The following is a 12,270-nucleotide window of genomic DNA, read 5'->3' on the forward strand; positions in this document are numbered from 1 at the left end:
CTGCGTGTTGGATGTGCGGCGCGCACCTTTACCTTAACCGTGACACGATATGAAAATGAAACGGGGTTGAAACATTATGAACATTGCTATTGTGTCTTTGCTGTAGGATGGTAGTCGACTCGCCAGGGCTCAAAATTAACACCAGCTAACCAGACAAATACTGGTGAAGTTTCGGTTGGGCTAGTAGAAAATACCAACTTACTAGCTACTTTGACCCTTTAGTGATAGTGTGTTTGGCCGGGAAGATTAGCATGTACTTAGTAGCCACTTTCAGTGTTGCCAGTATTGGGCTGTTACCCGTGAAAATGATAAAAATCGGTCAGTTGGCGGGTTTTCTGCAGTTTTACGCCCATAGAAATCAATACAATTTGTTAAAATTGGGCGGAATTTAGCGTCTCCAGGCAGTTTTTGAGCACCGTTTGGGTGGGATTTGATCACATAACTACATCTGGCAACACTGGTCACTTTGGCTGGAGATGAAAAAAGGTTCATTTTAGATAGATCCCTGGTAGTCGCTATAAGCAGACCTCTGTTGCAAGAAGGATAGTACATGGGTCATAGTTCTATTGGGTGTCGTCTGTTGTCACACACACACGCTATTACCTTTGCTATTAGTAGTAGGGGGGTGTGAACTTCACTTCTGATGTGGTATGGAAGTGAAGGGGGCTCTTTCCGAGTGTCAAATCATATTACAAAATAACTTTGCTGTTGTAAGTTAGTAGCTGGGTGATGAAAATGAAACAGGGGCCATACTGGGTGTCAGATGATGTAATGTTACATATTTACACATATAGGGTTTGAGGACAGGTTATAGGTTAGAGGATATAGTGAAAGTGAAAGCCCAACTGGGAAACTCCGACTCCCATTGTCATTGTTACACAGCAATCCACAGCACAGTGAACACTGCACCCAACGAAATTGTATTTAAGCCTCCCCCTTGCAAGGGGGCAGCCCCCCAATGGCACCCGAAAGGAAGCAGTGCGGTGGGACGGTACCATGCTCAGGGTACTCCAGTCATGGAGGAGGATGGGGGAGAGCACTGGCTAATTACTCCCCCCACCAACCTGGCGGGTCGGAGTCAAACCAGCAACCTTTGGACCAGTGGTTCCCAACCTATGGGTCGGGACCCAACTTATGGGTCGCCAGAGATGCACAGGGGGTCGCGGAGCCCTCTTGATTTTAAGGGGCTTTATATTGAAAAGTCCCTGTTGAATCAATGACAAAGCATTTAACTAATGTAACTAAATGTTAGTCCAACATTAAACATTTATTATATATTGTACCAAAGACAAATTGAGGAATAAAATAACTAAAATGAGTTTTTGCAGGAAACAGAGGTCCTCTTGTGACTCCCTCTCGTGGGAGCGCTCGCACCGTTGGGTCACCAAACCTTACAATAGTAAAAACATGGGTCCCTGAAGAAAATGGTTGGGAACCAATGCTTTGGACTACAAATCTAACGCCCTAACTGCTTACCCATGACTGCCCAAAACTTACCCATGACTGCCCAACGCTTACCCATGACTGTATACTGAGCGTATACAGGATATAGTAGGGTATTCAGTCAAAAGTAAAAATAAAAGTAAAACAAGAAACACAGTTTCCTTCCAATGGAGTAAATGGTGCAACAACTATGTAATACCATGTGATAGAGTTGTACACCATGAATTTACTTTTACTTTTGAACCCTCTGAGTTGGTGCTACATACTACACATTGAGAAAATGAGGGTTTGAAGACTTGGGTAAGGATATAGTGTATGCACGATAGAGTAGTAGCATATTGTGTGAAGGACCAGGATTAAGAATAAATTCATGGTCTAAGTACAACTAAGTAAGTAACACTAGCGCATGCTATTATTTAGCTGTTACACTCTATACCCCATTGTACCTAATGAGGTAGCTAGACTGTGCTGTTAGAGGAAAAACACTAAAAACCTAACAAGAGTCCACCAAAAATGTAATCCAACCACAGTGCAAACTAAAGTAATCTGATCCTAAAACAAGTACACAGGTCTACTGATTACTCAGATTAATTACGCCTACCTGTTAGGAGGGAAACTGTGTTTTATTTTTTTAACTTTTACTTTTAGTTTTTGACACCTCTGGATTAGGATACTCACTGTACAGTGTTAGCGACAGGGGTCAGTAGTCAGGGACAGCGGTTGGAAGGTTTGGAGCTTGACATACGAGTCCCGGGCACTGTAAATTAACAGCCAACCGGCCAAATGCAGGTGAATATTCAATGTGGCCGGTAGAAAAGACCAACTTACTAGCCACTTTGACCCTTTAGTGAGTGTGTGTTTCTGGCTGGTAAGATTAACATCCACTAGCCGGGCAGCTGGTGACACAAAAGTTAATTTAGAGCTCTGTCTAAGGCAATGCAACGATATCATAACTTACTGGGTGTTAGCTGGTATTTCAGTACATGTATTGTACTTAATCTACAGTGTGTAATAGCAGTTCAACCCCTGATGCAATAGGGGCAGTCATGGGTGAGCGGTCAGGGCATCGGACTTGTATCCCAAAGGTTGCCGATTCAACTCCCGACCCGTCAGGTTGGTGGGGGGAGTAATCAACCAGTGCTCTCCCCCATCCTCCACCATGACTGAGGTACCCTGAGCATGGTATCGTCCCGCTGCACTGCTCCCCAGGGGCGCCACTGAGGGCTACGCCCTTGCACGGGTGAGGCGTAAATGCAATGTCGTTGTGTGCAGTGTTCACTCGTGTGCTGTGGAGTGCTGTGTCACAAGGGGAGTTGGAGTTTCCCATGGGCTTTCTTTCACAAATGCTGCAACAGGGTTGTATTGGGTGTCAACTGTTGACAGGGTCACATTGGCAGCCTTGGCCTAGTGGTTGAGAAGATCCACGGGTTTTAGATCAGAGGGTTACAGGTTTGATCGAATCCCACACTTCCACTCACTATCTCACCTTGAGAAAGGCACCTAACCCCACACACACTGCTCCAGGGATTGTAACCAATACCCTGTACTTAGAAAGATAACTGCAAGTCACTTTGGACAATAGCATTAGCTAAGTGTAATGCAGTGTAAAAAAGAAATGCCATGTCATATAGGGTGTCAACTGAGTCAGAGTGACACATGGGGAGGAGAAGATGAGAGGCAGGGACCTGCCAGAAACACTAAGCAATTCATAGGAAGGTGTGTGTGTGTGTGTGTGTGTGTTTGTGATTGCAATGATGATAATAATGAAACTTAGCTCTCCAGAGTACTTGGTGAGATGTTGAGAAAATGGCCGTTTCGCAATGTCTAGTGTGCGTCCTCCGAAGTGTATCAGCCTTCGTAATCACGCCCAGTGATTGGATACTACTTTAGTGAACTCTGCGGAGTATCCAATCACTTGGCATGACTAATTAGGCTGACACACTTCCAAGGCTCATACACTTGACATTGGGAAATGATGAATGTTTTGATGATGGTGGTATGGTGGTGGTGGTCGGGGCACGGGTGGCTGGCTGCAACATTATCTCAGGGAATTCTGTGAAATGAACACGGACCATTGTGACAAAAATCTGTGGCAGTCTCACAGATTTTGCCTAAATTCTGTGATGGGGTCACAGACGACGTGCTTTCCAAGAGGGGCCCACAGCAGTGCTTTCGATATATTCCCAAGCTCAACATACAATGCATAATCTCCAACAGATATTGATCTAATAAGACGACTGTCTATGGGAGAAATGGACAGTGCGACCTCAAGTTCGAGCTGTGTCGGCATACAAGATCCCTTAAGATTTGATAACACTTTTCAGATAAGTAGAACTACAGAGCCTTCCTACGCTAGTAGGCTTGGTCTTGATGTTATGAAATTGGGCGATGTTATGATTGCTTCCCGCCTAATCTTTTTTAGGACTAATATTACTGTACTATGTGTGTGTGTGCGTGTGTGTGCTGCATGTGTATGCACTTTCTCATGTGAACCCTGGGCAATTAGCAGTGTGCGGCAGCTTTCAGAGCTGGTGTGTGCATGTGTGAATGTGTATGTGTGTGTGTATGTGTCTTTTGGAAGCGCTTTGAATCAACTTCATAGTTCTGACACTGCGCTTTATAAATACATGTTGTATTGTATTGTATTGCATTGTATTACTTACGACCTTTGCCGGTTCTTGAACTTGGAACCCACTTAGTACCACACTATTGATGGACTCATTGAAAAGTGACAGATACTGACTGTATCTCAAAGTCAAGGATCCTGGCCTTGCTAGGATGTGAAACGCCCAGTGATTGGATACTCTTTAGTGAGCTCCGCGGAGTATCCAATCACTGGGCGTTTCACGGCCAGGATCCTTGACTTTGAGGTACAGTCAGAGTGTGTACGGGTTGGTTGGCTGGGTTGCAGGGTCAGAGTTGTGGCTTTTCACAGCTGTGGAGTGTGCAGCCATGGATTGGTGGTTAAGGAGAGAAGTTTAAGATCAGAGGGTCACCGTTTCGATTCCCATCCGCTTCCACTACCTATCTCACACCATGGCTGAAGTTGCCTTGAGAAAGGCACCTAACCCCACACTGCTCCAGGGACTGTAAACCATTACCCTCTACTTAAAAAAGTAACTGTAAATCGCTTTTGATTAATGGATGTATGAAATGGGAGAGTTGTCCTACTGTAACTGACCTAATCCAATACCGCTCAACAAAAGGTAGGCTAACTGTAACTGGCATTTCGCAGAAATGTATTTATCGAAGATGGTAATGGCTTTTCTACATCAATCCACCTGGAGTTTTTTTTTTACATTTCTTTTACGTCTACTTTGTACACGTCTGTTAATGACCTACTAGGTCAACTCCAACACCAGGTGAGGTCTACTCTAGGAGTCTAGGCTACGTGATGATCGATAAAAGGTAAACATTTCATAAGGGCTTAACTTTATTATAGGGCTATGCACATTCCATTTTGAGTCACAATGTTTAACTTGAAGGGTGTGTGAGGGCCGGGGGAGCGTTGGGAGTCATAAAGATTTATACAATAAAAAAAGGTGGGGCGCTCCTTCATTTAGGTCAAAAGGCGCCTTTTTTGCTTGTTTGCTTGCTGATGAGTAGACCCTATGACAAATGTAACTCTTCCCAGGGCATATAGCAATGATTAGTTTGTGCTGCTTTGGGCTATGTTATCATGTTAGTCAAGAGAACATCTCAATTGTAGGCCTACTTTGTAGAAGGCTTTTTAAAATGATATCCCATTCCATTCTATAGGCCTACTATTCTACTCCAAGAGTTGAATTCTTTATTCACTTTAGGATACGCTTCAATCCTATTACGCTCCGATATATTTTATTTAGACAGTAGCCTAGATTAGTCCACGCATGCATAGTAAAGATAAAATACAAGTTTGTGCCCATAACACATTGGCGACACACACAACTAAACTGTTGTAACACAGTTACAAACGCAGTCTAGCCAGCGCGTGCAATAGAAACAAATGTTGCACACGGCGTCTTGCTTTGAAACATACGCCTACTTTGTTACAGCATATGCTACATTGGGCTACATCTGATTTCCGATTCATGAAAATAAGTCACCCCAGGCTAACTGTTTGAGGGTTGCTGTTCTGCACGCCAGCGGTGTGGGCAGTTTTGAGAACGTGGTGATTTGACAATTACACCGACAGAACTGACATCACACATGCCGTCGATGTTGTCAACTGTATGTAGACTATCAAGGTCTTTAAAAAGACGAATAGGCCTACTGGAGATCATTCTGAGTTTTCGAGCATGCAGTCCGAAGACTATGGAGACTCGCATCTAGCCTACGACATGTTGACTGTGAGGGCCAAAGCACGGACATGGCTATATCGTCCTTTCCCTCTGCGAATACAGGGAAGCTATGCTGGCTCGCCGTAGACATCGATTCATTGTAGTCTTTCACTCCCGTGAGAAAGCAACAAATTAAGCTCCCACGCATGTAGGATCTCAGTGACATTTTTTGCTAACGCTACATAGGCTACTGCGCAGCCTCTTTCCTCTCCGCGAGGGCCTTGTCGTCGGTATTTTTATGAATGAAGGACAGTATGCAAATGAGGGCGATTCACGAAAAAGAAATGGCGGATGTTGCCTATCACTTCACCCACCACCACAAAGACTTTCGTGTCCCTTTCTGACTGTGCAAATGTAAACCGAGAGTAAGACCCAGTCGCATTCTGACTAAAGCAAAAAATATAACGATTCACCTGCTCGCTTGGCGAATGCAGTTTGGTCCGTTCGTCTTTAAAAGGCGACACATCAAGAAACTATTCAACTGTAAGTCCCTTTTACAAAATGTTTCCGTTCCAACCCCCCCTCCTCCCCCAAGCCAGCCCTCCCTCTCCCCGAACTGAAAGTCTGGAGCCGTGCAGCGAGCAAGGCGAGAGGGGGCCCAACCTCCCACCGACAGCCCTTCTCTCGCACACGGGGAGAGACAAAAGCAACAAGGGGACGAGCGAAGCAAACGACCCCATACCGACAGCCATCATCTTCGCATGTGATCTTTTTTCAGGCCAGGGAAATTAGCATGCAAACATCAATCGCGACAGGAGAGATCGCCTATGGGCAGCCACCACAGTGTTCATGTAGAGCTAGGCTCTATAACAGAGACCCCCGAAAGAAGACAGACAGTACCCTCCCGCCCCCACCTCCCACCATATAGTTCCACTTACTCGTCGGGGTGTGTTTCCTCGCTCATTTTTTCCTCGTTTCACCTACAATAAAATCCCACTGCGCGCACACAGTTTTCAGGCTTCATATTGTCTGTGTCCGCGGGCGTCTCTTGGGGTGTCTTGGAGAGGCCGGAAAAAAAACACGTTAAAACGCACCACGTCTTAATCCCAACGGTTATATCCCATTCGATGGTTGTTGTACCCTCTTCTCTTATCCTCTTTTGGTATCTCCTCGGTATCTGTCTCGTCTCTCGCCCAGCACACTCTCGTCTTCTCCCTTTCTCTCTCTCTCCTTCCTTCCCTTATTCGTCCGTCCTTACATGTTATGCCTGCTGCACTATTTCAGTGGCGTCCATAAAAAGTGTAAAATCCTTGGAGAATTCTCCCTCGGGCCCACCGGGGCTCCCTCGCTTTCCTTCGGCCCCCTTCGGTGCCTGCCAACGTGCCAACCGCTGTGGAGATTGTTGCTTGGGCTTGCCGCTGCTGTCGTCGGTTAGGATGGCCCCGAACGAGCCCCATCTCTGCTTACTCCATGTTGGATTCTGGAAGGGAGAGCAGAATGGAGCCGAGTAGAGCAGCAGACCACGGCAACTCAACGCAGCCCAGCGCAGAGCGAAGCGAGGCAGCAGCTAGCGCCGCCGACACCGAGGGTGGAATGGGGGGGCTGAGGACAGGCATGGTGAAGGGGGGGTAGGGATGGGGGTGGGGGTGTTGGTGAAGGAGGAGGTGGAGGTGGTGGCGGTGGCGGGGAAACTGGTTGGAGAGGTGGAGGCGGAGGGATGGCTGTTGAGGTGATGGTGATGGTGGAGGTGGGGGTGCGGAAGTGATGACGTCATATTTAAATAACTGCAGACTGTTTCGGAAGAGGGATCTCTCTTGAAGCCAAGACAGCAGAGAGGGGGTATAACAGTCTACACACCACACTACAGCCTGCGCGCACAGCACTCAGCTCAACGCAAGACAGTTTTTGGTTTGTTTTGTCGTTGACATTTATTTAGTTTGTGCCTTAAAGCCCCCCCTCATGTAGGCTATTACTTTACACTTGGCAACCCATACCTATATAATAGGCTAACTAATGGGAAAAAGACAGCAACACAGCCACCACACATTCCTGAAATGTGTAATAGACCTATGGTTCGCTTAATTCCATGTTGTGTGTTGCGACAGGTACCGTTATGATAGGCTATGTGGAGCCAGCTTTTCGCCACTTATTGTCATAGGCGACATTAGCTGCAACAGTGAAACTACAAAACTAGAGGACTACCAGGAGTTTATCTTATTAGGTGTGTGTGTGTCGTGATTAGGGTGATTATCCTACCAATCCAGAGCGCAATCCTCTAGTGTTAATTACCAATGTGTTTAATCGCTTCAGATTAGGAGACATTTTAGGCTAACTCTATGGAGGGGCTGCTCAGAAAACACCTTAACGTTAATAGGCATTCGTTTTAAGGTGTAGGGGAAAAAACAATCAAGCGTTTTTAAGTCATTAAAGTTGTGAAAATAATGAATCCGATCCAGGGGCGGAAAGTAATCATTTAATTTAGGCCTACACATTTAGGCCTACTCAAGTGGGCCTAGCCTAGTGTTACCTGCTTGAGGAGTTTTTATGAGTAGGCACCAATCTAGGCCTACTACTTGAGTGCATTTTGACCGAAGTAGCCTACTTCACTACACTGGAACCTGACCTATGTAGGCCTACTACTGAATAAAAAACAGATTGAGAGACAAAATGCCAGGCAAAATAATAACCTACAACAATCTAACGGAAATGAAAGATTATGCAGGATTGAGCACACCTTTCTTGTCCCACATATCTCGGATCAATGTATTGGGTGAGGGCTGGTGTCAAGCAAGAGATAAGATTATGGAGGACTATGTCAAGAAAAAGAAACATTGAATTCTCGAGAGGAAAGCTTATTAAAATAGCCTATATTACAGTAGTATCTACTTATCAAATTAGGCCTACATTTTAAAGGTACACTGAGTAAGATTTTTATTTGTTTATTTCCAGAATCCATGCTACCCATTCACCAATGTTACCTTTTTCATGAATACTTACCACCACCATCAAATTCAAAGTATTCATTACGACTGAATGCGCTGTCATTTTGAATGTCCAGAAATAGCCATTTTTAGCTTCAAAAATGACTGTACTTGGGCCATAGGCCTACTAGAAAATATTAGTTTATTACTTAGTAAACTTTCATGAAAAGATCAAATTTGCCAATAGGCACCCCAGTTTCAATGATCAGCATAGTTGCAGTACGTTTTTTGACCATTTCCTGCACAGTGTACCTTTAAGTTAAGTACTTTTTACGTTTGCTTGAGTAGATTTCTAGATTTCTAGATAGGGACTTTTACTTGAGTAGGATTTAGGCAATGTAAAGATACTTTTACTTGAGTATTTTTTTTTCTGTACTCAGTTTTGAGGGGATTTCAAGTCTTGGGGATTTAGTTGTTCCTTTTCCCACCTAACCGCGGCCTTAGGTGCACAGGTCTTACAAACAAGTTTTTGCTGACCGTTTTTTTTCCTTCTCTTTTTATCAATAAAAGTGTAGCAGTTGTCCACACCAATGACGTGTGCGGCGTGTGACCAATGGATGATGTGGGCAACAGTAGAATTTAAGAAGGTCTTGCACCACCGTGTGGTCATGAAAAGGTCTTGCAATTTGTAGCCTAGTTATGGGTCCTATTGAGAAAGGTGGAACAATTGTTACTATATGCACGAATGTATGTATAATGTAATGATATATATATATATATATATATATATATATATATATATATATATATATATATATATATATATATATATAAATAATACATTAGGTACAGGTGATATGCTTGCTGACAATCCCACTTGGGATATTTTGTTTCAATGCTTTAATTTGACTTTGGAAGATGGCATGTAATTCAAAAGAGAACATCCAAGTATACACATTCTCAAACCTCAGCCTAAAATAATTTAACTTTGCAATTAAGTCATTCTATAAGTACATTAATGTAAATAAAAAAAAAAAACCTTCTGTTAGAAAACGTGTAGCCTGAAACGTTAATCTGTATGCACCTCTAGGTGGTGCCAAAACGTTATAACAGTGTAATAAGAACAACACATAAGCCAGTGCATACTGCAGACATGTGGCCAGACTCTGTTTTTACTCATGTTTTTACTTTCCTTATGAATATCATATATCAATTTAGAATGTATCAATATTAAGGGATTAAACAATTTGAAGCACATACATTTTTTGCCTTTTACTGTTACTTGTGACACCTCGTGTCGTGAGTTAGTCTTATGAGTGAGTATGTTACTAATTTCTGTTAGTTATTTTCCTGTGTTTTCCTATGTTCCTCCTTAACTAATAACATGTGTTTTTTTATATTAAAACATCTATTCTTTCTGCACCCCCTTGAGTATCTTCACAACCCCTCAGGGGGTCTCAACCCCCAGTTTGGGATCACTGCAATAACATATTCTTGAGATAAAATATCTATCCATTAGGCCACACATAGGGTACAATGTGAAACCTGCAGGTACAAATATGCTCTTTCAGTTTGTTGTACCTGAGAGGGTACGGGGCGGAAACTTTATAACAACATGTACCATCTATAATGCCATGTTATTAGAAAGCATTCCTTCACAATTTTATATTATTGTTTTATTTAAATAATATTCAGTACTTGTTTCACAATAGGGTACTGGCCCAACGGCAAGCAGTTGTAGCCACTTCGGTGCAGTGGTACGCCCATTTTACTTGTTGTACTGTAATGTGTGCTGTTAGCTCAACTCTCCCCCTGTCTGACCTTATGGGAAATAGAGTGTGGCCACCACATGGTGCTTCGCTCCAGAGCATTTATATTTAGCAACATGGCAGATAAGGTTTGAGGCTTGTGCCCAGGGGCCTCGTGGCGCAACGGTAGCGCGTCTGACTCCAGATCAGAAGGTTGCGTGTTCAAATCACGTCGGGGTCATTCCTTTGTTGCTTTGAAATCGATCTACAACGATATACGATGAGACGATGAATGGAATTGTTGAACTGCCATTGGTCACTGGGTCAATTCCGTTATCCAAACTCCCGTCGTCGACCTGTGATTGTTCCCTCGCGCTTTGCTGACGCCCGGTCTCTGTGGAGAAAACAGTTTCAGCCTATAGCCACAACAATGTTTGGAGGAATTTTCCCCATTCAACATCCCGGGTTGAGAAAATTACCTTTGAATTGTGCTTTTGTGAGATATTGAATTAAACTTCTGCCATCAATGTCATGAAGGTTCCATGACACCATGCAATATTGAAACATTCATCTGTTGTGTTGAGTACAGTTGGTAGTCATGTTGTCCTTAATTCCTAGCTCGCAATTCTGATGACTGTTTATGTAAATTTGCCTTGTGGGAGAGCACACAGACAGCAACCTCTCGTCTAGGGGCCCCAGGCTATCTTAATCCGACTCTGTGTGTCACACAGTGCTGCCATTGAAAAAAAGATGCTTCAGTGACGGTGATGTTTAGGGAAAGCCTTTTAGCTCTAGGCAGTTTGGCCTTCTGCATTATGATTGGCCAAACAAGGGGAACCTTTGGCGTCATATACTGCATTCTGTAACTGAAGTTATCAAAAGTTTTAAAAAATTATGTAAAAACAGTTCGAGAAGCTAGGTCTGCACACTGTGGAATGAGCCCCAAATAAAAAACTTTATTAAATATTATGAAAACTCCGAAAAAGAAACTTAATTAAATGAAAACAGCAACGTTTTGATCACCCTGGATCTTTGTCAGGCATACTGACTACTAACCACACACAGTTGAAGGAGGACGGTCTGCACACTGCCAATTAATAAACCTTCATTTCATTGTCTACGTCTAATAATCTATCCCAGTGGTGCTCAAACTGTGGTACGTGTACCACTGGTGGTACTTGAGACATCTCTGGTGGTACTTGGAAGAATTCATTTTTTGTGCATTGATTTGAAGGCTGATCAAGTTGTTGCAGTTGAAAATGTCTCTTTGGTCTCACATTTTGTAATATTGAATTGTATGAATCTGAAAACATAATGCAGAATAATACTAGGCAAGCAAGACATTTAAAAACAAACTTGCACTGAATGTGACCGTAGCTGTTGATGCCATTATGAACCTCTCCTGTATTGACTGGCAAAAGTGAATATGGAAGGCCTTTACTGCGATATTCTAATGTTGGTTGTCAAGGTGGTACTCAGAGAGCTCAATATTTTCTCAGGTGGTACTTCACACAAAAAGTTTGAGAACCACTGATCTATGCCTGATGAAGATCCAGGGTGATCGAAATGTTGCTGTTTTAATTGAATTTAGTTTTTTTTTATTCCGCAGTCTGCAGACCTTCCTGCCAGAACTGTCTGACACTTTTGTCTGGCACCTGCAACACGTGACTTTGGATGTGCACACCCAGAGCCATACAGAGGGAGAGTTACGCGAATGGAAGACCAGGAAAGAAATTCCAGCCCCGCCTTTCAACGAGATCGAGGTCGTGCCTAAAGCGGCTGTCTTTCCATAGACTCAACATAGAACCACCACATAAAAAGCCAAAAATAAGGACTAACGAACTATACTGCGGGATAATCACCACAAATATGTAAACTATCAACTGTCTCGGTAATGAT

At 43.5% G+C, this 12,270-nt stretch overlaps 1 protein-coding gene and 1 non-coding gene across 2 annotated transcripts in view; one reads left to right on the forward strand and one right to left on the reverse strand.

Moving 5' to 3' along the window:
* The window catches only part of spred2a (sprouty related EVH1 domain containing 2a), a 30,749-nt gene extending 23,456 nt beyond the window's left edge, over positions 1-7,293 (reverse strand). Inside the window, exon 1 of the mRNA XM_063199391.1 lies at positions 6,641-7,293. Coding sequence (XP_063055461.1) covers positions 6,641-6,666 — 26 coding nt within the window. The 5' untranslated portion in view covers positions 6,667-7,293. The remainder of the gene's footprint in view (positions 1-6,640) is intronic.
* Positions 7,294-10,540: 3,247 nt separating this feature from the next.
* On the forward strand, positions 10,541-10,612 carry trnaw-cca (transfer RNA tryptophan (anticodon CCA)). The gene has a single exon. It is a non-coding gene; the product is annotated as a tRNA-Trp (tRNA).
* The last annotated feature ends 1,658 nt before the right edge of the window (positions 10,613-12,270 follow it).

Source organism: Engraulis encrasicolus, chromosome 1, assembly GCF_034702125.1.
Source record: "Engraulis encrasicolus isolate BLACKSEA-1 chromosome 1, IST_EnEncr_1.0, whole genome shotgun sequence".
Taxonomy (NCBI): Eukaryota; Metazoa; Chordata; class Actinopteri; order Clupeiformes; family Engraulidae; genus Engraulis; species Engraulis encrasicolus.